Source organism: Lithobates pipiens, unplaced genomic scaffold, assembly GCF_037356315.1.
Source record: "Lithobates pipiens isolate NorthernLeopardFrog02 unplaced genomic scaffold, aLitPip1_a1.2 Scaffold_19, whole genome shotgun sequence".
Lineage (NCBI taxonomy): Eukaryota > Metazoa > Chordata > Amphibia > Anura > Ranidae > Lithobates > Lithobates pipiens.
The window spans coordinates 53,033,447-53,060,019 of NW_027507764.1; the positions used below are offsets into that span (position 1 = coordinate 53,033,447).

General features: G+C 46.3%; 1 protein-coding gene across 3 annotated transcripts in view; it reads right to left on the reverse strand.

Annotated features, from left to right (window-relative positions):
• Nucleotides 1–870: 870 nt before the first annotated feature.
• SDHAF3 (succinate dehydrogenase complex assembly factor 3) overlaps nucleotides 871–26,573 on the reverse strand; it is a 74,581-nt gene continuing 48,878 nt past the window's right edge. For all 3 annotated transcript variants that reach the window (XM_077490742.1, XM_077490743.1, XM_077490741.1), the window contains exon 3: nucleotides 871–1,107. In XM_077490742.1, coding sequence (XP_077346868.1) covers nucleotides 901–1,107 — 207 coding nt within the window. In that variant the 3' untranslated portion in view covers nucleotides 871–900. The remainder of the gene's footprint in view (nucleotides 1,108–26,573) is intronic.

A 26,573-nucleotide genomic window follows, 5' to 3' on the forward strand; every position in this document is an offset into this window, starting at 1 on the left:
TTAAAGCACCCAACCAAACTGTGTTTCCATGCCTGCCAGAAGAGACACCGCCCCCTATGGCCAGGCCGAACACCCTATAGTCCAGCCAGACTGATGCTGAGGTCAAAATTTGGAATAATTATATCCAAACCAATCTGCAGTTCAGGTGTAACATTACATTTCAAAGCACATAGCGCATGCTTTTCAGGAGCCGGCACTACATATACATATATATTTATACTAGCAATTGTGCCGATCAGCGACTTAGAGAGGGACTGTGCTAGTATGAGTGGGTGGGTGGGTGATCTGTCTGACACTAATGGACACCTTGTTGGAACCAGTGGCACGAAAACAGTGATCAGTGCTATATGCACTATCACCGTACTAATGACACTGGCTGGGAGGGGGTCAACATCTAGGCTGACCAAATGGTTAAATGTGTGCCTAACAATGCTTGGCATGTGTACACTGAGCTGTTTTTACTAAGGGAAGTGCTGGATTTTATTCCCTGCTTTGCAGGACTGCGACATTGCGGTGGACAAATCTGACACCTAACTGACACTTTTTTTCAGGAGGGCCCCCTGCTGCAGTATATATTTATGTTTTAAAGTGATTAAATTATACCTTTCCCATTGGCTATCCATAGTCAAATAAAGCGGATACTTTGCATGTTAATTATATGCGACTTCCAGCTGCTTGCTCTGGGGGGGGCACTCGGCCGGTGGGAGGGGCACGGATCGCTAGCAGGGTACCCTGAGAAGAGGATCCGACCTGTACTGTGCAAAACCACTGCACAGAGCAGGAGAGCATAACATGTTTGCCATTTAAAAAAACAAAAAAAAAATTGCCTTTAATATCACTTTAATACTAAAAAATAAAATAAGATATAGGTTTCCAGAGTGAAAATCTCTTTATTGCAGTTTATGTCTTCTGTCCTAAATCTTCGGCCACCTCAAACTGTTTCTTAGGTTTAGTGGCCTCCTGCATGAGTTCATGTAACTGTCCAATCTGCTCTGCGCTGAGTAAATCCAGCTTCTCTTCTGATAGGCTGGCTCCAAGCGGGATCTTCTGCGTGTCTGGATTATGGAGACGGGATTTGGCTTGTTCCCACATCATTGCAGCATAATTCTGGGAAATAAAAGATCAGCCGGTGACTCCAGTATATATGAAAAGGTAACTAACAATTGTTCAAGTAAATAAAAGACTTAAGAAATGCGGGCCTGTCACAAACCGCGGCGGTGCAAAGCAAGCATGTGATGAAAAGTTGCATCAGCGCAGGTTACCTTCTCTATACAGTAGAACCTTGGATTGCGAGCATAATTCGTTCCAGAAACATGCTTGCAATCCAAAGCACTTGTATATCAAAGCAAATTTTCCCATAAGAAATCATGGAAACTGAAATGATTGGTTCCACAACCATTTATTCATAGGTCCTTCAGTTTATAGTCCATATAAAAAGATTATAGCAATGCGACCAGGTTGTGCAACCATAAAATGTCCATCCACAAATGGAAGCCTCCACAAGGGGATTAGAAGCAAAATCCAGCAGGAGCTACAGAGTATAAAAGAGAAGAGAGGCACCTCTAAGTGTAGCAATATGTTGCTAAATGTTTTACCTTCATTAAATGTAACCATATTGCTACACTTAGAGGCGCCTCTCTTCTCTTTTATACCCAGTTGTGACAAGGCGCTACTTGTATATCAAGACATCGTTTGTATATCCAGTCAAATTTATTCAAAAAATTTGCTAGTCTTGCAAAAGGTTCTCAAACCAAGTTACTCTCAAACCAAGGTTTTACTTTATTCTGCACAACAGTATGCAGATACTGTATGGAAATATAGGAAGCTAAAGCTATACAGGAAACCTCGACTCCCCCTGTAATAATCCAGCTTGGCCCGCCCCTGCCTATTTTTAAATTGTTTTTAACTGGTTAAGGAAGCTACATATCAAATTCAAGGATAATAATGAGGTTGAGGAGACAGAAGGGGAGGCTAAACTTGATTTTTGGAAAAGTATTGGAGTTGTTAATAGCTTCAGTATTTGTTGATCATTTTGAAAAACAGTTTTCATTTGGAGGGCTTTCACACCAAGCCGCCCATAGCATCGGCTAGCGGGGCGCATTTCAGCCAGAGAAAGGGTTAAAACCGCCCACAATACGCTGCAATAGCAGTGTTTTGCCAGTGGTATTGCAGCGCTGCCCCATTTATTTCAATGGGGAGGAGCGGTAAACACACCGCTCCTTCACCGCTCCAAAAGAAGCTGCTGGCAGGACTTTTCCTGGCATCCTGGCAGCGCACCGCTCCGGTGTGAAAGCCCTCAGGCTTTCACACTAAAGAAAATGGAGAAGCAGTTTGAGGGCGGATTGCAGGCGCTATTTCTAACACTATATCGCCTGCAAAACACCTTCGGTGTGAAAGCGGTCTTATTGCGGAACTACACAGGGACCACCACAAGCTAAACACACTACCTAATTCATTATTAATATTCAAAGCAAACTTTACTATCAATCATCATTAAAGTGGTTGTAAACCCTTATACTGTATATACCCAGTAAAGTGACTGGCCTCAGGTGATGCACAGAGATGAAACAAATCCTCCTACATAACTTCTACTTGTTTACAATGCCTTGAAATTTTCCACATTTTGTCACGTTACAACCAAAAACTTAAATGGATTTTATTGGGATTTTATGCGATAGACCAACACAAATTGCCACATAATTGTGAAGTGGAAGGAAAATGAAACGGTTTTCAAAATTGTTTTACAAATAAATATCTTAAAAGTGTGGTGTACATTTGTATGGCGCCCCCCTGAGTCAATACTTTGTAGAACCCCCTTTCTCTGCAATTACAGCTGCAAGTCTTTTTGGCGATGTCTCTACCAGTTTTGCACATCTAGAGAGGGACATTTTTGCCCATTCTTCTTTGCAAAATAGCTCCAAGCTCTCTCAGACTGGATGGAGAGCGTCTGTGAACAGCAATTTTCAATTCTTGCCACAGATTCTCAATTGGATTTACAGTGGTGTGAAAAAGTGTTTGCCCCCTTCCTCATTTCCTGTTCCTTTGCATGTTTGTCACACTTAAGTGTTTCGGAACATCAAACCAATTTAAACAATAGTCAAGGACAACACAAGTAAACACAAAATGCAATTTGTAAATGAAGGTGTTTATTATTAACCACTTGCCGACCGCCGCACGACGATGTACGTCGACAGAATGGCACGGGCAGGCATATGGGCGTACCTGTACGTTCCTGCCTTCCCGCGGGTGGGGGGCCCGATCGGGCCCCCCCCCGGTGCCTGCGGCGGTCGGTATTCGTTCGGGAGCGATCCGGGATGAGAGGACGGCCATTCATTCATGGCCACCCCCTCGCGATCGCTCCCGACGAATGGAAATCCTTCATGACATCACTTCCTCTCCTGTAATGTAAACACAGGAGAGGAAGTGATGTAATCTCTCCTCCGTGTCGGTATTTTTCGTTCCGGCACCGAGGAGAGAGGATCGGTGAGTTGCACCAACATGACACTTCACAGTAGAACATGCCAGGCACACTCACACCCCCCCTTTACCCCCCGATCACCCCCCCAATTACCCCTGCCCCCCCAGTCACAGTGACACCAATGCATTTTTTATTTATTTATTTATTTTATTTTTATTTATTTTTTGCATTGGTGTCATTTGTGACTGTAATAACTGTTAGGGCAGTTAGGATTAGCCCCCTTTAGTTCTAATGTACCCCCCTAACCCCCCCAATAAAAGTTTAACCCCGTGATCACCCCCCGTCGCCAGTGTCACTAAGGCTGGGTTCACATTGCAGCGGTTTATGAGAACGGATGTGATTCGCACCGCACTGCAGTGCAAATCACATCTGATCTCTGCGATTCAAGTTCAGCCATTCGCCGCACCCGCCGCAAATTCGCACGGGACCCTTTTTTTGGTCCGCAGCAGAATCGGATCGCATGGGTGTTCACACCATGCGATCCGAGTTTGCAGATCGCACTGCGATATGCGAACTGATCTGGGGGTGTCATTAACATTTCACTGACACTCCCAGCAGTTCGCATAGGGCAGTGTGAACTGCCGCCGGGATGCATGCGATGCGGGAACCCGCCACGGATTCGTGGCGTTCCCGCATCGCTCCAGTGTGAACCCAGCCTAATAAGCGATCGTTTTTCTGATCGCTGTATTAGTGTCACAGGTGACGCTAGTTAGGCAGGTAGGTATTTAGGTTCGCCGCAGCTTTTTATAGCGCCAGGGACCCCCATATACTACCGCATAAAGCCCCCTGATTGCCCCCTAGTTACCCCTTTCACCAGTGATCACCATATAACTGTTACAGGTGACGCTGGTTGGTTAGTTATTTTTTTATAGTTTCAGGGCACCCGCCATTTATTACCTAATAAAGGTTTAACCCCCTGATCACCCGGCGGGTGTCATTTGTGACTGTAATAACTGTTAGGGCAGTTAGGGTTAGCCCCCTTTAGTTCTAAGGTACCCCCCTAACCCCCCCAATAAAGGTTTAACCCCGTGATCACCCCCCGTTGCCAGTGTCACTAAGGCTGGGTTCACATTGCAGCGGTTTATGAGAACGGATGTGATTCGCACCGCACTGCAGTGCAAATCACATCCGATCTCTGTGCGATTCGAGTTCAGCCATACAGATAGTATGGCTGAATTCGCGTTGCACCCGCCGCAAACTCGCACGGGACCCTTTTTTTGGTCCGCAGCAGAATCGGATCGCATGGGTGTTCACACCATGCGATCCGAGTTTGCAGATCGCACTGCGATATGCGAACTGATCTGGGGGTGTCATTAACATTTCACTGACACTCCCAGCAGTTCGCATAGGGCAGTGTGAACTGCCGCCGGGAGGCATGCGATGCGGGAACCCGCCGCGGATTTGTGGCGTTCTCGCATCGCTCCAGTGTGAACCCAGCCTAATAAGCGATCATTTTTCTGATCGCTGTATTAGTGTCACAGGTGACGCTAGTTAGGCAGGTAGGTATTTAGGTTCGCCGCAGCTTTTTCTAGCGCCAGGGACCCCCATATACTACCGCATAAAGCCCCCTGATTGCCCCCTAGTTAACCCTTTCACCAGTGATCACCATATAACTGTTACAGGTGACGCTGGTTGGTTAGTTATTTTTTATAGTTTCAGGGCACCCGCCATTTATTACCTAGTCTCACTAGTGTACCCCTAAATTTAGGGGTGTCTACTTTCCAAAATGGGGTCATTTGGGGGGGGGGGGGGTTTGTGCCATCTTGGCATTTTATGGCCTTCAAAACTGTAATAGGTAGTGAGGAGTGAAGTCAAATATTTACGCCCTTAGAAAACCTGAAGGCGGTTCTTGGCTTTCGGGGGCCCCGTACGCGGCTAGGCTCCCAAAAAATCCCACACATGTGGTATCCCCGTACTCAGGAGAAGCAGCAGAATTTATTTTGGGGTGTCATTTCACATATGCCCATAGCATGTGTGAGCAATATATCATTTAGTGACAACTTTGTGTAAAAAAAAACAAAAACATTTTTTTTGTCATTATTCAATCGCTTGAGGCAAAAAAATAAAATAATCAATGGGCTCAACATGCCACTTATCAATTTCCTTAGTGGGTCTACTTTCCAAAATGGGGTCATTTGGGGGGGTTTTTACTGCCCTGCCATTTTAGCACCTCAAGAAATGAGATAGGCAGTCGTAAACTAAAAGCTGCGTAAATTCCAGAAAACGTACCTTAGTTTGTAGATGTGACAACTTTTGCGCAAACCAATAAATATACAGTTATTGACTTTTTTTTTACCAAAGACATGTGGCTGAATACATTTTGGCCTAAATCTATGACTAAAATTGAGTTTATTGGATTTTTCTAATAACAAAAAGTAGAAAATATCATTTTTTTTCAAAATTTGCGGTCTTTTTACGTTTATATCGCAAAAAAAAAAAATCGCAGAGTCAGTCAAATACCTTTAAAAGAAAGCTCTATTTGTGGGAAGAAAAGGACGCAAATTTAGTTTGGGTACAACATTGCATGACCGCGCAATTACCAGTTAAAGCAGCGCAGTGCCAAAGTGTAAAAAGACCTCTGGTCATTTACCAGCAAAATGGTCCGGTCTGAAAGTGGTTAAAGGTGAAAAAAAATCCAAACCATCATGGCCCTGTGTGAAAAAGTGATTGCCCCCCTTGTTAAAACATACTATAACTGTGGTTGTCCACACCCGAGTTCAATTTCTCTAGCCACACCCAGGCCTGATTATTGCCACACCTGTTCACAATCAAGGCATCACTTAAATAGGAGCTGCTTGACACAGTAAGGTCCACCAGAAGATCCTTAAAAGCTACACATCATGCCGAGACCCAAAGAAATTCAGGAACAATTGAGAAAGAAAGTAATTGAGATCTATCAGTCTGGAAAGGGTTATAAAGCCATTTCCAAAGCTTTGGGAATCCAGCGAACCACAGTGAGAGCCATTATCCACAAATGGCGAAGACATGGAACAGTGGTGAACTTTCCCAGGAGTGGCCGGCCGCCCAAAATTACCCCAAGAGCGCAGCGACGACTCATCCAAGAGGTCACAAAAGACCCCACAACAACGTCCAAGGAACTGCAGGCCTCACTTGCCTCAGTTAAGGTCAGCGTTCATGCCTCCACCATCAGGAAAAGACTGGGCAAAAATGGCCTGCATGGCAGAGTTCCAAGGAGAAAACCACTGCTGAGCAAAAAGAACATCAAAGCTCGTCTCAATTTCTCCTCAACACATCTTGATGATCCCCAAGACTTTTGGGATAACATTCTGTGGACCGATGAGACAAAAGTGGAACTCTTTGGAAGGTGTGTGTCCAAGTATATCTGGCGTAGAAGGAACACTGCATTTCATAAAAAGAACATTATACCAACAGTAAAATATGGTGGAGGTAGTGTGATGGTCTGGGGCTGTTTTGCTGCTTCAGGACCTGGAAGACTTGCCGTGATAAAAGGAACTATGAATTCTGCTGTCTACCAAGAGATCCTGAAGGAGAATGTCCGACCATCTGTTCGTGTACTCAAGCTGAAACGAACTTGGGTTCTGCAGCAGGACAATGATCCTAAACACACGAGCAAGTCCACCACCGAATGGCTGAAGAAAAACAAAATGAAGACTTTGGAGTGGCCTAGCCAAAGTCCTGACCTGAATCCTATTGAGATGTTGTGGTATGACCTTAAAAAGGCCATTCATGCTCGAAAACCCTCTAATGTAACTGAATTAGGACAATTCTGCAAAGATGAGTGGGCCAAAATTCCTCCAGGACGCTGTAAAAGCCTCATTGCACGTTATCGCAAACGCTTGGTTGCAGTTGTTGCTGCTAAGGGTGGCCCAACCAGTTATTAGGTTTAGGGGGCAATCACTTTTTCACACAGGGCCATGATGGTTTGGATTTTTTTTCACCTTTAATAATAAACACCTTCATTTACAAATTGCATTTTGTGTTTACTTGTGTTGTCCTTGACTATTGTTTAAATTGGTTTGATGTTCCGAAACACTTAAGTGTGACAAACATGCAAAGGAACAGGAAAATGAGGAAGGGGGCAAACACTTTTTCACACCACTGTAGGTCTGGACTTTGACTGGGCCATTCTAACACATGAATATGCTTTGCTCTAATCCATTCCATTGTAACCCTGGCATGCTCTCAATCTTTTTCTGGCTGGAATTTCGCTGGCAAAACACCGATATAGCATACACATGGTTGCATTTTCTGATGAAAAACTCTCATCGGCCTTTGGCGGGCCGAAATTCCAAACGTGTGTATGCGGCATAACAGGTTTTATTCTAAGATTGCTCCGTATTTGGCTCCATCCATCTTCTTATCAACTCTGACCAGCTTCCCTGTCTCTGCTGAAGAAAAGCATCCCAACAACATGATGGTGCCACCACCATGTTTCACGGTGGGGATGGTGTGTTCAGGGTGATGTGCAGTGTTAGTTTTCCACCACACATAACGTTTTGCTTTTAGGCCAAAAAGTTCAATGTTGGTCTCATCTGACCAGAGCAACTTCTTCCACATGTTTGCTGTGTCCCCCACATGGCTTCTCACAAACTCAATACGGACTACTTTTGGCTTTCTTTAAACAATGTCTTTCTTCTTGCCACTGTTCCATAAAGGCCAGATTTTTGGAGAGCACGACTAATAGTTGTCCTGTGGACAGATTCTCCCACCTGAGCTGTGGCTCTCTTCAGTTCCCCCAGAGTTACCATGGGCCTCTTGGCTCGTTCTCTGATTAAAGCTCTCCTTACCTGGCCTGTCAGTTTAGGTGAATGGACATGGTAGGTTTGCAGCTGTGCCATACTCTTTCCATTTTTGGATGATGGATTGAACAGTGCTCTGTGAGATGTTCAAAGCTTGGGATATTTTTTTTATAACCTAATCCTGCTTTACACTTGTCTACAACCTTAGCCCTGACCCAGGGGCGCCCAACCAGTGGCCCATTAAGCCCTCTGATGTGGCCCGTAACCTCCTGCTCTGAGATGGCTGGTTGGCAAGCCCAGATCGCAGATTCCCGACCCGGCATCCCAGAGCATCAGTGTTGTGAATGAAGCAGGCGGTAGAAGTGGCTGCGTAACAAAGACACATGAGACAATGCTTTCTGTATAGCGCCACCTCCTGTCACAGGCGGAGTGATACCAAATGCACTAAAAGCAAAAGCTGGCGATACCCGAATTGAAGACTGTTATTAAAAGGTATGTTTAATACTATAATCACAGTGTATATATGGGCATATCTGTTCTGCAGTGGTTACCGGCCTGCTTTCAAACTGATCCACAGGTGCAGAGCAACTGCAAGTTACCTGCACTGAGCCATAGACCTCTTATTACCTATGGGTTTGGTGGACTTTCAGAAAATGCACCACACCTGCAGGATATAATAGAATTCTATGGCAAGGTGCAACTAACCCTCAGGAAAGAGGTGCTCTGCTCTGGGTAAACCACAGCACATCAGTGTCAAAGCAGCCTTAGGCCCCTTTCACACGATCAGACCATCCATTCACGTCTATGGAGCGGAAAATGTAAACAGACGTGTCAGTTTACACCTGCCTTCCTTCAATCCGATCCACTTAAAGAAAAAAAAAAAAAAAAACAGAAGGGGATCTGTCCCCTTCTATCTGGGCAGATCGGAGGGCCCATAGAGTAGAGTGGGCTATCTCCGTGTCCGGTCTGCATATGCAGAGTGTACATGGACCTGTCATCCGCCCACTCCACTCATTGTGGCCCGCGGCCAGTTACCAAGTCGCTTAAGTGGCCCTTGATCTTCAAAAGGTTGGGCACCCCTGCTGATCTGTCTAATATGTTCCTTAGCCTTCAGAATGCTGTTTGTTCATGTAGGTTCTCTGAGGAATTCACAGAACAGCTGTATTTATACGGAGATTAAATTACACACAGGTGGACTCTATTTACTAAAGAGATGACTTCTGAAGGCAATTGGTTCCACTACAGTTTAGTTAGAGGAATCAGAGTAAAGAGGGTGGAATTCAAATGCCCCCCACACTTTTTACTTATTTATAAAAAATTTGAAAACCATTTATCATTTTCCTTCCACTTCACAATTATGTGCCACTTTGTGTTGGTCTATCACATAAAACTCCAATAAAATAAATTTACGTTTTTGGTTGTAACATGACAAAATGTGGAAAAAGGTGTATGAATACTTTGTCAAGGCACTGTATCTGCAGTATTCTCTTCTTTACATCTGTTCAAATTCCAAAATGTATAAAGCTTGTCTGAGCATTCAGATAAAAGGGGGTGGAGAGATGAAGTCCCACTTTGCAGAGCTCAGTGAGGAGAGGTCTGAGAGCTGATTGGAGGGAAGAGACACACCCCTTTACATAGCCTCAGTTCTGTTCCTGTGTGCTATCATCATCATCATCATAGGCTGTGTGCTGGAAACCCCTGTTACCTTTTGTCTCTCGGTGTCAGAAAAACTTGTCAAAACTGAGCTGTGCAGAGTGTAATTTCAGCTCTCTACCCCCTGCTATCTGAAAGCTTTGAAAAGCTTTATAAATTTTGGAAATTGGAACGGATGTAGAGGAGAGAAGAATAGAGATCAGTGGCGGCCCATCCATAAGAGCGCAGGGGCACTGCCCTCCTAATCCATGAGCCCAGCCCCTAGCACATGATTTGAGTCTGTGGCTCTAATTGGCTTAAAAAAAAAAGGGTGGGCTCGGGGGTGAAGAGCACGGCACCCTGAGCCCACCCAGCTGTGTGACATTAGCAAATTTATTATTCGCTATTGTCTTCCTGATTCTCCTCCTGGCCAATCAGGAAGCGGGTCCCGAGATCCGATTAGCCAGGGATTCTTAGGAGTTCCGGCCAATCGGGTATGAGGACCCACTTCTTGTTCGGCCAGGAGCAGACGCAACGACCGTGGAGCGAAGAGTATCAGCCCAACCCCTGGTCCTGCCTGCTAAGGTAAGGAGGCCTCTGATTTCTGCTGTCCCATCCGTCTCCCGCTGGGGTTGGGGGATCGCCACTTACCAGTCCATTCCCTGTGGGGGGGGGTGCAATTGCCGTCTACCTGTCCGTTCCCTGTGGGGGGGTGTAATCTCCGTCTACCCGTCCATTCCCTGTGGGGGGGGGGGGTGATCATTGCTTACCCGTCCGTCTCCTGCCTTCCCTTCTGTCTCCTGCGGGGGTGGGGTGGTGTCGGTGTGCCGCACCCCCCCCCCCCCAAATATTGAGCACCAGCCACCACTGTAAGACAAGTTTGAGCCAACATCCGTCGGAAAAAATCCATGGATTTTGTTGTCGGAATGTCTGATCGTGTGTATGGGGCATTAGCGTTTGGCACTTGAAATGCCTCTAAACTCCGCTTCTGATCCCATTTTTTTTTGTGTTCCACAAAAAGCCTCTAGACTCAACTGCCTAAAAATGACTATTAATGAACCTGTGTACATGTAGTGATAAGATAACATAGACGAGAGTTCAGGGGCAGCTGAAAAAAATGCCCAACTGCTCCTAGACGTCCGTTTACCAGCAGCAGTGTACATGAGGCCTAATACCGCTTTAATGCCGCGTACACACGACCGGACTTTGACGGACTTGGTCAGGCAGACTGGAATCCGTCAGACAACTCGATCGTGTGTGGGCTCCAGCGGACTTTTACTTCCCAAAAGTCCGGCGGACCTAGAAATAAAACTGGCTTCAAATCTTTCCAACGGACTCGAGTCCGGTCCAAAAATCCGGTCGTCTGTGTGCTAGTCCAACGGACTAAAACTGATGCTAGGGCAGCTATTGGCTATGAACGTCCTTATTCTACGTCATCACATTAGAATCTGTTGAAATTTTGAAGTGATCGTGTGTGGCCAAGTCCGTTAGTTTGAAAGTCCGATGGTCCGCCGGACCAAGTCCGTCAACAAGTCCGGTCGTGTGTGCGGCATAAGACTTCAGTTCCACTTTAAGAACAATTGCCAGACAGAACGTACATTTTAGTATGGATACCTGTTATGTAAATGTCATCCTCCCTCTGAATAGAGAAAAGTTGCTCTCCGGCAGCAGCAGGAAGAATATCAAATATCTCCTTTAATTTACCCGTCTGCCTAGTAACATAAACAATCTCACTGCGGCACACATACAGCAAAACAAACATATTTGGAGAATGATGATCCCTGACAGGCAGTTCAGTGACTGCGTCCATCTGTTCTAACAAGGAAGGTGCTGACAAAACGACATGAATTTTTTATAGGATGTTGCTATTTTTTGCAGATCCTGTTTGTTGCAGTTACTCACCAGAAAACACATAACGGATGGAGGTGTTAAAAAAAAAAAAAAAAAAAAAAAAAAAAAACAACACTCAATAGTAAGTTAAAGCTGAATTCTATCGGCATCATAAGTCAAAAGGTATGTAATCAAAACCCCCAACTCTACAAAAAAGTAGAAGAAAAGGTAACCAACTCATCAATGGCACTTCAATCTAGGTTCACACCTATGCAGGTCGCGGTTGATGCATTTTTCCAGTGTGGTTTGCGCCTTTTCTTTTCTCTCTTTTTTTGGATTTTAATCCTTTATTTCAAAAGAAAAGGAACAAAAATAGCCTCCAATCATTAGAACCTACATATTTTAACCACTTGCTTACTGGGCACTTAAACCCCCCTCCTGCCCAGACCAATTTCCGGGTTTCAGCGCTGATGCACTTTGAATGACAATTGCGCGGGCATACAACACTGTACCCAAATGAAATTTTTATCTTTTTCCCCACAAATAGAGCTTTCTTTTGGTGGTATTTAATTACAGCTGGGAGTTTTATTTTTTGCTAAACAAAAAAAGATGCAAAATAAAAAATAAAATAAAAAAATCATGTTTAATAGTTTGTTATAAAATTTTGCAAAGAGGTCATTTTTCTCCTTCATTGAAGTGTGCTGATGAGGCGGCACTGGTGGGCACTGATAGGCTGCACTGGTGGGCACTGATAGGCATAGTTAAGGCGGCACTAATAGGCACAGATAAGGCAGTACTGATGGGCACAGATAAGGCGGCACTGATGGGCAAAGATGGGCACAGATAAGATGGCACGGATGGGTGGCACAGATGGGTGGCACTAAGGGGCACTGATAGGTACCACTGATAGATGGGACTGATGGGCACTGATAGGTGGCACTGATAGGTGGCACTGCTGGGCAGCACTGATGGGCACTGGTAGATGACACTGATGGGCACGGATATGTGGCACTAGGGTGCAGCACCGTTGTTGAGGCAGATTGTGGGCACTGATGTGTGGCACTGTGGGCACTGATGGGTGGCACTGATGGGGGGCACTTTTTAATGACTGAGGTGGCACTGGCAGGGGGCAGGATTGCACTGGTAAGCTGGCCGTGATCGGGACTGATGTCCTGATCACGGCCGCCGGTGATCGGCTCTTTTTTTTTCTCCTCGCAAATAGCCAATTACCGGCTCCGTTGTATCACATGATCAGCTGTCATTGGCTGACAGCTGATCACGTGGTAAGGGGTCGGGATTGACCCCTTGCTTCGATCCGTGATCAGGCGAGTCTCATAGACTCGCTGATCACAGGGGGCGCGCAGGCCGCTCGTGCATGGGACGATGTCAATAGACGTAGTCCCGGCAAAGGAGGTCCGCGCTGTAGCCGTCATTTGGCTATAGCGCGGATCTCTAGTGGTTAAATACTAACAACCTCAATATTGGGTAATACATTCATATCTAACAAGTCAAGATTCATTTGTTCAATATAATATTCCATATCAACATATTAATCGGAATGTCTTATGCCGCGTACAGATGACCGGACTTTCCGGCAGACTAGGTCCGACGGAATCTGCTAGTATACAAATCCTAGTATACATTTGTTTCTTTTATATGTACCTTTAGTTTGGCTTTATTTTCTCTGGTATAATAAGCTGCTACATCAAAATTTCCGGTTGAATCTTTGCTTGTTAATGTCATGTATTACCACACTGTGAGCTTTTCCTCATACTGATGTTTTCCAATTTCTCCACGCACTAGGAGTTCATCACTGATCAGTGACAATGACCCTCTCAACTCCGACACCTCTGTCCCGCCACCTCCCATCTACTGTATCATTTTTTCTGCTTGGCAATGCCGGCATCATAAAGTCAAAGTAAGGGCATCGGCTGTAGAGGACTGTGACTGTGTGCAACCAGCCGGGCCACATACAGCTATGATGATAGAATACCCTACGAGGCCTTGGAACCTAGAAAGCTTCAGATATCAGCTCAAAATATTTGTAAGATGAACCAGACTGGGAATCACAGATCACAGAGTAAAGTCATAAGACATATTATAGTGGAGTCAGTAAAACAGGGTCCATTGACTTTGTCTCATGTACTTATAAAACCTCTACATTTTTCTAACCTTCCAAAAATATCTCCAAAAGCAGACAGGACTCCCAGATAATGACCTTTACATAGTAAGCCTGTGAGCGAAATGTTCCCACAATGGGCTTTTGGAAGCTAGGTCCACCCAAAACCGATATTTTAGCGTTTTAAAAGATGCCCGGTATATGCCAAGGGCCCTATTGGTTAGATCTCTGTGCTAAGCTCCTGCATATGCTCACCTGGTGTGTCCATTGTAAGGAGCTCTCACCATGCCTGCTGGATCTTAATATTATGGAGAATGCTACAGAAGAAGAGGTAATAATTCAAGGTCAGAATGAATAGGCAAAACTTCAAGGTGGGCAGAAGCAGACCAAGTGTCACGGTCAGGGTCAGGCTCAGAGACCAGTAGTTATAGCAATAGAGAGGCTTCCACTGACCACTTTGAGAAGTACACAAGCAGATCACCCTGGTGGATGACGTGGGCTCACCCAAGGCACGGAGTCTAAGCACTAACTGATATTCAGCTGAGCTCCGGATGGTGGATAGAAGTTGCTGTGTGTTAGTGACAGGTGGCAGTCCTCACGATCGCCCCACCGGGAGACAGATATAGGAAGTAGAGATCAAGTAGAAGTGTAGTCCGTAAAGTAAAGGTCGAGAACAAAGTAGTTGCAGGTTGATGTCAAGCGGAAGCATAGTTGAGGAACAAGCCAAGGTCTTTAACAGGAAGTAGTGAATATAAGGACAGCTACAAGTACACAAAGGAGAAAGCCATCGGAGAGAGCATAATAATCTAGCAAACAGGACATGTAAAGTCATGGGTTAAATAGGAAGTTCATGGGACGAGTAATGCCCCGTACACACGAGAGGGATTAAGTCTGACAGACCTCCAAAGGAGTTCCGCCGGAGTTTCGACGGAGTTCTGGCTGACTTTTCGACCGAACGGACTTGACCACACACCATCACACCAAACTCCGACGGAGTCGAACGTGATGACGTACGACTGGATTCGACGTAGGAAGTTCATAGACAGTAGCCAATAGCTGCCCTAGCGTCGGTTTTAGTCCGTCGGAGTAGCACACACACGAGCGAATTTTTCGAAGGGGACCGGGTCCGGCGGAGTTCCGTCGGGAAAATTTGAAGCATGCTTCATTTCTAAAGTCCGTCAGACTTTTGCGAAGCTAAAGTCCGTTGCAGCCCACACACGATCGGATAGTCTGACGGACTCAGTCCGTCGGAGTTTGGATGTCGAAAAGTCCGCTCGTGTGTACGGGGCTTAAGAGTTTCAAGGCTCAAGAGAAACAAGGTACAGGGCAAGATTGTCCAATAAATTGTCCATGGAGCTGTCCAGCATCTCAGGTGGCAAGTAGAGATACTGCCGGACACAGCAGAGGTTGCAGGCTCAGATCCAGGTCCTGACACCAAGGCACTTTTCTAGGAATATCTTCCAATTATAAGAAGGCAGAACTATTTATGAGTGGAGTGACCCTTTAATGTGTGATTACACATCTTGCAGGTCTGTCATTAACCTGTAGCAAGGTAAGTGTCAGTGGGTAGAGGCTGGGTTATTAAAGTGGAACTTCAGTAATTTTTTCATATTTCCATTTATTAAATCTTCTGCTCTTGTTGTTTTAACTTTGGATAGTAAAACGCTTTTTTTTTTTGCCAGTAAATACCTTATACAGCCCACTTCATGGTTTCTTGTCTTGATAAAAAGCCTAGGCTTATGACATCATGCACAGCTCTCTCTCACTCTTGTGAGAGTTTGCCAGGAATGGAGGGGGGGATAAGTCATAAGAGGGCCAATGAGAGCTGTAGAGTTGGAGGTGTGCCTCTGTGTGTCTGTGTAAATCCAGGAAGTGAACAGGCAGCAGCTTCAGCTGCCCACAGTTAAAATGGCTGCAACCAGACTCAGTGGAGGGAGATTTCTGCATCATATTTGGCAAGTACAGAATCACAGTATATATATAAAATAATACGCAAAGTGGTTGGAGGGAAGCTTCAGAATGGCAAAGAAAAGATGTGTTTATTACAAATTATGCGAACAGACTAGGACTTTAGGACTAAGTGTCAGGTTCACTTTAATCTCAATTTGTAGGGTAACCATGGCCCTGTGTAAAGCCTATGCCTTGAATACAAAAGGAACCAATTTGAGGACTAAAGCTGGCCATGGAGGGTTCAAATTTTGCCCAATTCCTGCTGAATCTGACAAAATTTGAGCCATAGGAGGCTCTACAAGTACCACCCTGCTTGGAAAAAAAAAAGAAAAAAAAAGTCAGAGCCGGGTGGAAAATTGTCGCCAAGAGTGATTGCATCCTGCTGTTACCTATATTAGCCAGGAAAAAAAATTCTGTGTTCCTCTCCGATTTAGTTTCACTGGGACCAGACTTTCCCTGACTTTAGTATTATACCGTGCCATCCAATGAGTGCCTCATTCATAAATAACATTGTCATGACCATAAAGCAGCATGTTGTGTGAAATTGTTGGACATTCTGGAGAAGAACACATGATACAACTTGCACATTAGTAGTCGTAGGTGGTAAAGTATTATCTGTAGGACTTGGGACAGCAGAGTCGTGTGATCCCAGACCACAGGCCATCATAAATCAAATCACAAATGATGTGCATTTCAGAGGGGAAGGCCAATAACCCAGAGGGAGAAAATTAATGAAGGTGGAAGTGATCCTACAGACAGCAATTAGAGTAATTAGCGAGGTGCAGACTGATGGCGCGGGGGTGGGCTGGCTGCACAGGGTTACTTGCATGTCTTAAAACTGGAGAACCTGCAGCTAATGTACCTGTGGCCAAAGTCCTCGTTACAGCTTAAAGCGGGAGTCCACCGGGACTCTGCGTTTTTTTTTTTTTTTTTAAAAGCCAGCAGCTACAAATACTGCAGCTGCTGACTTTTAAATAGTGACACTTACCTGTCCAGCACGCCCGCGATGTCGGCACCCGAAGCCGATCGCTCGCTCGGCTGCCGGGTCCCGCCGCCATCTTGGGTATGGGAATCAGGAAATGGAGCCTTTCGGCTTAATTTCCCGGTTCCCTACTGCGCATGCGCGAGCCGCGCGGCGCAATCCGGACGGTCCCCGCTGCCTCTGGGAGCTGTGTGTTTCCCAGCAGGCAGCGGGGCACTTGCTGAAGGGGGCGGGCGCTTGCGGAACGGGGCGTAACGTGCGAATCGGCCCTGCGTCGCTGTAACTGACAATTGCGCAGTCGTTTGCACCCAAACAAAATTGATGTCCTTTTTTTTCCAATAAATAGAGCTTTCTTTTGGTGGTATTTGATCACCTCTGCGTTTTTTATTTTTTGCGCTATAAACAAAAAAAACAACAATTTTGAGAGAAAAAAAACACAATGGGGGTCATTTACAAAAGGCAAATCCACTTTGAAGTGCAGTCGCTCTAAATCTAAATCTAAAGGGGTAGATCTGAAATGAGGGGAAGCTCTGCTGATTTTATCATCCAATCATGTACAAGCTAAAATGCTGTTTTTTATTTTCCTCGCATGTCCCCCTCACATCTACAGCAACTGCACTTCCAAGTGCACTTGTAGTGCAAAGTGGATTTTCCTTTAGTAAATAACCCCCAATATTTTGTACTTTTTGCTGTAATAAATATCCCCATTTTTTTTTAAAAGCTATTTTTTTCCTCAGTTTAGGCTGATATGTATTCTCCTAAATATTTTTGGTAAAAAAAAAAAAAAAATATAGCGTATATTGATTGGTTTTTGCAAAACTTATAGCGTCTACAAAATAGGGGATAGATTTTTTTTTTTTTACTAGTAATGGCGGCGATCTGTGATGACTGTGACTTTATGGCGGACACATAGGACAATTTTGACACACTTTTGGGATCATTTGCATACAGCAATCAGTGCTATAAAAATGCATTGATTACTGTAAAAATGTCACTGGCAGGGAAGGGGTAAATAAGGGGTTGTGTTCCCTGGGAGGTGATTCTAACTGAAGGGGGAGGGGACCGACTAGAAGAAGTGACGCTTCCTAGCTAAATAGGAACAGACGATCTGTCACTCCTCACAGAACAGGATTTGTGTGTTTACACTTCTGTGTTGTCTCTGGTGCTCACGACCGTCGGCCACTAGCATCAGCACCCCCCCCCCCACTGTGCAACTGCTATCCCTAGCCCAAGAGCTGATGTATAGCTACCACGGTTTGCGGGATCGTGCCGACCTGCCGCAGTAAAATGACGGCGGCTGCTCAGCAAACGGTTAAAGTGGAACCTCACTCTCTCAATCAACACAGACTACTTTTAATCTTTATGCTGAAAGTAAATAGGACATTTCTTCAGTTACTGCCTGGTTTTAGCTCTTGTAGGCAAATGATGTCATACATCACAGGAGTCTTCATGGGAGGAGGGGATTTCTCAACTAAGCACACCCGCCTAACTGCATGAGCTAAGGGCAGATGGATTCCAGGAAGTAAATGCTGCATGAATCATCCGCCCTTTTCGCAAGGTGGCCTCGTTCAGAAATGCTAATGCCGTGTACACACGGTCGGACAGAAAAAGTCAGATGGGAGCTTTTCATCGTATATTCTGACTGTGTGTATGCCCCATCGTCAAAATTCTGACGAACTTAGATACAGAATATGTTCTATATTTTTCCAACGGAATACATTTCTAGCAGAAAAAGCGCTCGTCTGTATGCTGTTCCGACATACCAAAAATCACGCATGCTCTGAAGCAAGTACGAGACGGAAGTGCTCAGTCTGGTAAAACTAGCGTTCAAAATGGAAATAGCAAATTCCTCATGCAGAAATTTTTTATAGTCCCGTCGTACGTGTTTTATGTCACCACGTTCTTGGTAGTCAGAATTTGGTGTGACCTTGTGTATGCAAGACAACTTGAGCGGAATTCCGTCGGTAAAACCTTCAGAGTTTATTCTGACGGGAAAACCGGTCGTGTGTAGCTGGCATAAGGGTTCTTTTTTTTTCTCAAAGTGATTTCACTGCAAAATAAAACACGGAATCATGGATGGATGGATGGATGGATGGATGGGGGAGTTTGCCTATATAAATACTGTTTTTAGTTTGTGGTGCTCAGATACAGTGTAGTTCCGCTTTAAGCATGGAGTGCATCATGCTGCAGAGCGATATCACAAATTTCAAGTGAATAAATGGACTGCAATTGCCAAACTATCAGCTCCTAGATAGGGTGACATGCCGTTTCCTTCTTGAATGCAAGGAACCCTACTGAACCCATGGACCTTTTTGGGGCTTGTACAAATGGCAGTGCAATAGAGAATGCCCTTCCTTGGCATAAGGGCGATTTCACATGGGGGATGGTGTTTGTCGTGGGGTATTAAAAACAGGTTGAGCTACGGTTTTACAGTGCCCCCAGCCGCCCACTAGAACTCTAACAGCCTGATGGGGCTGTACAACATGTCGCATCTGCAATTCCTGACCATGGCAATTTTAACTCGGACTGCAGAGTTGGACAGACAGCACCTGTAAGCCTTACCGTCTTTCTGAAAGAGACATGAATGTAACTACAACTCAAGCTAACAACACAGCCAACCATAGATCGTATTTTTGGAAAGTCTTGAATCCAGGCAGTGGTTGGCCAACACGTTTGGGACCAGGTAGGGACTTAAAGCTCAATTAAACTCTCAATCAAATCAACTAATTTTAATTGAGGTGCATCAAAGCGAAAGGTGTTCAATGTCAACAGTTGTTTTCTTTCTAAAGCAGCTACAGCCCGAGTAGAAAAGTCTGTTCTCTGTGAGCCTGCAGCAGAGAACAGCCCTTACCGAAGAGAAACTCAGTGGTCTCTCTGCAGAGGTCTAAAAAGCACCATGTGGAGACAGACCTATAGCAAAGCTCATGCTTTCTGCTGAATGGAGAGCCCTAGCTCTGACTCAGCAGTTAGTGCGTCAGACTTCTGCAGAGAGACACTTCTACACAGACAACAAGGGTCTCACTCTGCAGAATGCTGGTAGGTGACAGGCTTTTTTACTCAGGCTGTGGCTGCTTTATGAAAAAAGAAAATTGTAAGGACTTTGAAGGCCTTTGTTTTGGTTTACCTTGAATTATTCTCGCCGATTTAAACCTTGATCCAATCATTCAACAAGTTTTTCCCTATAGTGAAGCATGGTGGTGGCAGCATCATGCTGTGGGGATGTTTTGTCACAGCAGGAACTGGGAGACTAGTCAGGATTGAGGGAAAAATGAATACAGTAATGAACAGAGACATCCTTGGTGAAAACCTACTCCAGAGCGCTCTAGACCTCAGACTGAGGCAAAGGTTCATCTTCCAAAAGGACAACGACCCTAAGCACACAGCCAAGATAACAAAGGAATGGCTACGAGACAACTCTGTAAATGTCCTTGAGTGGCCTAGACTTGACCCCAATTGAATATCTCCTGAGAGATCTGAAAATAGCTGTGCACCAATGCTCCCCGTCCAACCTGATGGAGATTGAGAGGTCCTGCAAAGAAGAACGGGAGAAACTGTCCAAAAATAGGTGTGCCAAGCTTGTAGCATCATACTCAGAAAGACTTGAAGATAAAGGCTGTAAATACTTATGTACATAGGATTTATTTTTTGTTTTTTATTTTTGATAAATTTGCAAAGATTTCAAAATTCTTTCACATGGTCATTATTGGAAATTAATTGTAGAATTTATAGGAAAAATAGGATTTTTTGTACTCACCGTAAAATCATTTTCTCTGTAATTCATCGACCGTCACAGCTCCTCTCTGTAACAAATGGGTTGTTAGCCTTATAACTAGGAGAATACTAGGCATAGTTGTAATACAACACTCAGAACTCTTAGTTCCGCCCAGGGGGTGGTCCCTTGGGTAATAACCCTGCCGTCTGCAGAAGACCTCAGTACGTCAACAAGCAGTATAACGTAAAGATAAAAGAAGGGGTGGGTACTGTGTCGGTCAGTGAATTACAGAGAAAAGGATTTTACGGCGAGTACAAAAAATCCTATTTTCTCTTATAGTCACCGACCGACCCAACTCCTCTCTGTAACAAATGGGACGTCCCCAAGCAGTGCCAAAACGAGGGGTGGGAAAACAGCACAAAACTTCATCCACCATGGCAAGTGGGAACTAGTGAAACTTTACCCACAAAAAACAACAGTGCGTGGAAAAATCATTACAAAAATCAGGGTATCCTCAACAGGAGTGATCACCCAAAACCGCACCAAACTGTGGAAGTAATGCAACATTAACATAACAGTACTGTGTTTTTTATCGAAAAAGCAGGAAAAAACTGAAAATATATATTGCATATTCAATTGCAACTACACGGCCGCTTGCAAAACTTTGCGGCCAAAACAGGCATCAGCCGTTGCACTGACGTCTACCTTGTAGAACTTGGTAAACGTGTGTCGCAGCTTTACACACATGAGCTGCAGACGCTTGGTGTCGGAAAGCCCAAGATATTCCGATTGCCCTTGTGGAGAGGGCCGTGACCGGAAAGGGGGGCACCTGCCCCTTCAAGGCGTAGGCTTGGATTACAATCTGTCTGATCTACCTGGAAATGGTGGCCGACAAGACCGCCATACCCTTCTTTGGACCAGCCACCGAAACAAACAGCGAGTCTGACTTTTTGCAGCGGCAGTCGCCAGGGAGCGTCTGCCACCAGACGCACCAGGTCTGCATACCAGGGACGCCGAGGCCAATCTGGGGCAACCAGTATCACTGGGAGCTCCTCGGCTTCCACTCTGCAAAGCAGACGTGGTAACAGTTTCAGTGGAGGAAAGGCGTAGATCAGCTGGTACTGATCCCATGGAGCCAACAGCGCTTCTGACCCGTCTGCTCATGGAGCTCTTGTCCTGGAAATCTTGGCACCTTCTGATTGAGATGGGAGGCCAGATGATCCATGTCTGGTGTGCCCCACCTCAGGCACAGTAACCTGAATATCTCCGGATGCAACGCCCATTCTCCTGGGTCCAGCATCTGGCGACTCAGATAGTCCGCCTGCCAGTTTTCCACTCCCGGGATGTAAAATGGCCGACAGGGCCGGTACGTGTCGCTCTGCCCACCGAAGTATGTGAGCGACCTCCCGTGCAGCGGCTGAGCTTCTTGTCCCCCCTTGGTGATTGACGTATGCCACAGCCGTGGCGTTGTCTGACTGAATCCTGATCGGAATCCCTTGCATTCTCATCGACTGTGGAGAGGCACATCCTGATTGCTCTCAATTTGAGCAGATTGATCGGCAACTTGGATTCTTCCATCAACCAGAGGCCCTGAGCCGACTGAACCCCCATCACTCTACCCCAGCCGGATAGATTGGCTTCCATTGTAATCACCGTCCATTTCAGAGGAAGGAACGATTTCCCAGACTAAATCACCGGGGTCCTCAACTACCAGATCATTGAGTCTCTGACTGACTGGCTTACCTGGATATGTCGATCCAGGGACAACTGAGATGTCCCATTTTGTCAAAATCTCCTTCTGCAGGACTCTGGTGTGGAACTGGGCATAAGGTACTGCCTCGAAGGAGGCTACCATGAGTCCCAGAGAAACACTCTTGCTTTCCTGGAATCCAGCAGCAAGCCTAGGTACACCAGACGCTGGGTCAACACAATCACTGACTTCTTTAGGATCAACAGCCACCCAAATTCTTGCAGCATCTGCATGGGGATCACCACATCCTCCTCTAATTCTGATGTGTAAGATGCCCTCAGGAGGAGATCATCTAGATCATCTAGGTATCCCACGATTGCAATCCCACATTGCCATAGCAATGCCAAAACTGTGGCCAATACCTTGGTAAAAACTCGGGGAAGAGCCACAAACTGGTAGTGGGCTTCCCCGACTGCAAACCGCAGAAACTTTTGATGCCGAAGGCATGTGGGTATGTGCAGGTATGCATCCTGGATGTCTAAGGACGCCAGGGAGTCCCCTTGATGGAGTGCAGCGACTACTGAGCGAACTGATTCCATTCTGAACCTCTGCACTTTTACAAAGTGATTGAGGGCTTTTAAGTCCAAGATTGGATGTACCCCTTCCTTCTTGGGAACCACAAACAGATTTGAGTAGAATCCCTGGAAGCGCTTCAATTCTGGAACTGGTACAATCACTCCACGCTTCAGCAAATCCCTTACCGCCCCCAAGAGGGCCTTCTGGCGATCGGGGGATACGGGTATGCTGGAGGGGAAGAATCTGTTTGGCAGCCAAGAGAAAAAACTCTATCTTGTAGCCTGTGGAAATCAGATCGCAGACCCATTGGTCGGATAACCGGGAGGACCACCGGGCTGCAAACTCCCGAAGGCGAGCCCCCACCCGAGACATGGGGGAAAACCTTTATGCGGTAGCACTTTTATTCGCAGGCTTGTTAGGCTTGTAGTTCCAGGGACGTTTTTGACCGTCCGTGGACATTTTGTCGAAACTTCGGGTGGAAGAAAAAGCCGTTTGTGAGCAGAAAAAGAGGGCCCTTGCCTACGGGCGTGGCTCCTTAGCCTTCCTGGCCTGTGGGAGTAGAGTACTCTTACCACCGGTGGCATTTTTAATAATGTCATCTAATGAGGCTCCAAAGAGCAGGTCGCCAAGGAAGGGAAGATCCCTCAGGGCTTTTTTGGATGCCTGGTCAGCAGACCAGCATTTTAGCCAAATCAGGCGCCTTAGCACCACAGCTGACACTGAAGCCCTGGATAACAGAGGGAGAGTTATCCAGGGCCTGCGTGTCAGAGACATACTTAAGGCCTTGCACTAGTTGGCCTGCTAGTTCCACGCAGACAGGAGAAGCCTGTTGCTCTCCCAATTCGCGGTGCTATAAGTTTTGCCCACTCATTCAGTGTCTGTGACACAAGTGCGGATGCCAGTACTGGTTGCACGGCTTACTCCACCACCGTAAACAAGGAACGAGTCACTGCCTCGGCCTTCCTGTCCGTGGGATTCTTGAATGCAGGAGTCCCCTCAACCGGTATCGTGGTTACTTTGTTTAACTTGGATACTGGTGGGTCCACGACTGAAGGAGCCGACCATTTTTCGAGAAGGCTCTCCTCAAAAGGGTAACACACCGCTAATGTATTTGGGGACGGAAAAGGTCAGTTGCGAGCGACCCCATTCCTTGTAAATGAACTTGTCAAAATAAGTCAGATACGGGAACACCTTAGGTGAACGTGCTGGCTTGCGGGACCCAAAAGGGACCGGTACATCAGCAGAGGGATCTGCTGGCTCCTGAATCTTCAGGGTATCACGCACAGCTGTGATAAGTGCTCCAACAAGCGCTTCGTCAAGCCCGGACCCGGACGGGGACTCATCCTCACTATCCGAACTGTCCTGGTCAGCGTTGTCTGACAAGACAGAGCAGGGGCCACCAGCCTCAGCGAGACGAGAGTCTGCATCAGAGCTCTCCCCAGAGGCCGGGGGGGGGGCGCTTAGGTGCATCTCTCCTCCCACGCACCACCTCCATCTTGGCAACGAACAAATTAAGGACTGCCATCAGGGTGTTCATGGGCACTGTGCAGTCCGCAGGTGACCCGGTTGCAATTGCCCGGATTTCGGGGGAATAAACACCAGTTTCTGAAGCCATGCTGACCCTACCCTGTCTGCCACCCGAAGGGGACTTAGGACAGTGACAGTCCCACCCTCCTTGCTGCCGCTGACTGAGGGGCTCTTTCCAGCCGGACTCACCACCCTGAGGAGTTCTACGCTGTCCAAAAGTAGTGCCTGTAGTCCCTGAGTGCTCCCAAGTGCAGAGGAAACAAAAGCTGTGTCGGTGGCAGCCACCAGAATGAGCGCTAAAATGTTCTAGAAATGTACTCAGGCTTCAATAAAATGGCCGCCCAGTGTCCAGTACACAGACAGGAAACACAGGGAAAAAGGCTGTGAGAGCACATGAACCATGCTGCTGCTAGAGAACACTGAGAACGTGTTCAGGCTTCCAAAAAATGTCTGCCAGTGTCCTGAATAGGAGATCACTTGGGAAATGGACGCTGAAGCCTGCTGCCCTCGCCCACACCTAAAATGGCCGCTAGCAGCTCCATGAGGTACCGAATGAAAAAATTATAGCAGAGACATAGCGCAGCACCAGACCACAGCTCACAGGCATCTCCCGGGAGCATAACACACAGGACCCAGGATACCCCCAGCCAGCCAGCTCCCCATCTCAGGTGAGAGCCCACAGAGATCCACTGTATATGCACACATACACCGCTCAGCAGCCACATGCAGCATCCCACCAGGGAGGGAGGGGAGGGAAGATAGGGACAGGGAGAGAAGAGAGGGAGGTGAGGGACCCCTGAATCGATCTCCCAGGAAATGCCCAGCTGCTCAGCCCCACCGAGGCAGGGAGAGCTGTACTTACCAGTCCTGAACAGCTGGTAGACATTCCATTGCAGAACTACTCACTGATCAGTACAGGGTAGCTGCCCCCGGAATACTGTGATGCAGACATCAGTAGCCTGGTCATATGTATGCCCCGGAGCATAAAAGCTCACTGACCACCTCTGGAGCTGAGGTTTCGTCGTGGCCTGCCGAGCTGTAAGCTGCGACCTGCACATGCTCGATGGCCGGACTGGGGAGACTACAAGGAAAAGGGTATCCAGCCTGTCACCCAGTCGGCTGTTGATAGTAGATCACAGGATCATTCATCTTGCGCAAAAAGCCAAGCTTCTGCATAAAAAAAGCATGGACCGATGGGCCCGCAGGGTTCCTAGGTCCTTCTCCTTCACTAGGCAAAATAAAACTGAGGTCTGTCTGCAGACGGCAGGGTTGTTACCCAAGGGACCGCCCCCTGGGCAGAACTAAGAGTTCTGAGTGTTGTATTACAACTATGCCTAGTATTCTCCTAGTGATAAGGCTAACAACCCATTTGTTACAGAGAGGAGCTGTGTCGGTCGGTGAATATAAGAGAAATAATTAATTTAATCCATTTTGGAATAAGGCTGTAATATAACAAAATGTGGAAAAAGTTAACCGCTGTGAATACTTTCCGGATGCACAGTAAATGCCTCCATAGAAGTCTACCACCTTATAATCTACCATAGCACCGATTCCAGGAACAGATATGTCAGGAAAATTAAGTGAATTGCCATACCTGAAGATCTGCATTTGCGCATAGTGACATCCCTGCATTTTAGTGAGTAGAGTAGCATGCATTTCAGGCACTGGCTTTTGGTGCCCAACTAAGCAGATTTGCATCCTGCGAACCTGTGCTTAACCAAGCTTGCCTTCTGACTCATTTTATTCTGTCTTCTGTTGCTGACCTTGATTTGTGTCCCGACTTTCATCCTCTGCCTGCTGTTTTCATACTTGTTTCTGACCCTGCTCCTACCTTCTGATTTGGCATGCTTGCCACTCGGTTGTTGTTCACTCTGGCTTGTCTTGACTATGGCTTTGCTTTCTGCACCTGTGAGATTCTGTGGTCTTTGACTTTGACATTAGAACCACTTTTCATTCAGCTTTAGCACCTCCTTAACTCAGGGCGAATAGATAGTGAGTTAAAGACCTTGCAGCCAGGGCCAGAACCAGGGGTGGGCAGAATAGACAGCTGCCCTGGGTGCAATGGTTTACTGTTGAGATAGGGGCACCTTGCTACTATTACGGGGTTGACAGGGGTAGTGACAGCTGCAGTGATTTTGACAAGCGAGTGACTGCTCGGCATAGGATCCCCTAAACTTGCACATCGTGAATGGGGAATGGGCACAGTTTGGAATCTTTACCCTGGGTGCTGGGTGACCTTGACCCGGCACTGCTAGCAGCATAATAGTATTCCATTTATCTACTTTCATTTATTTATTTTGGATACTGAATATCAAAAAGGTACATAAAATGTTCCTTCTGTGCAAGGGGAACACGT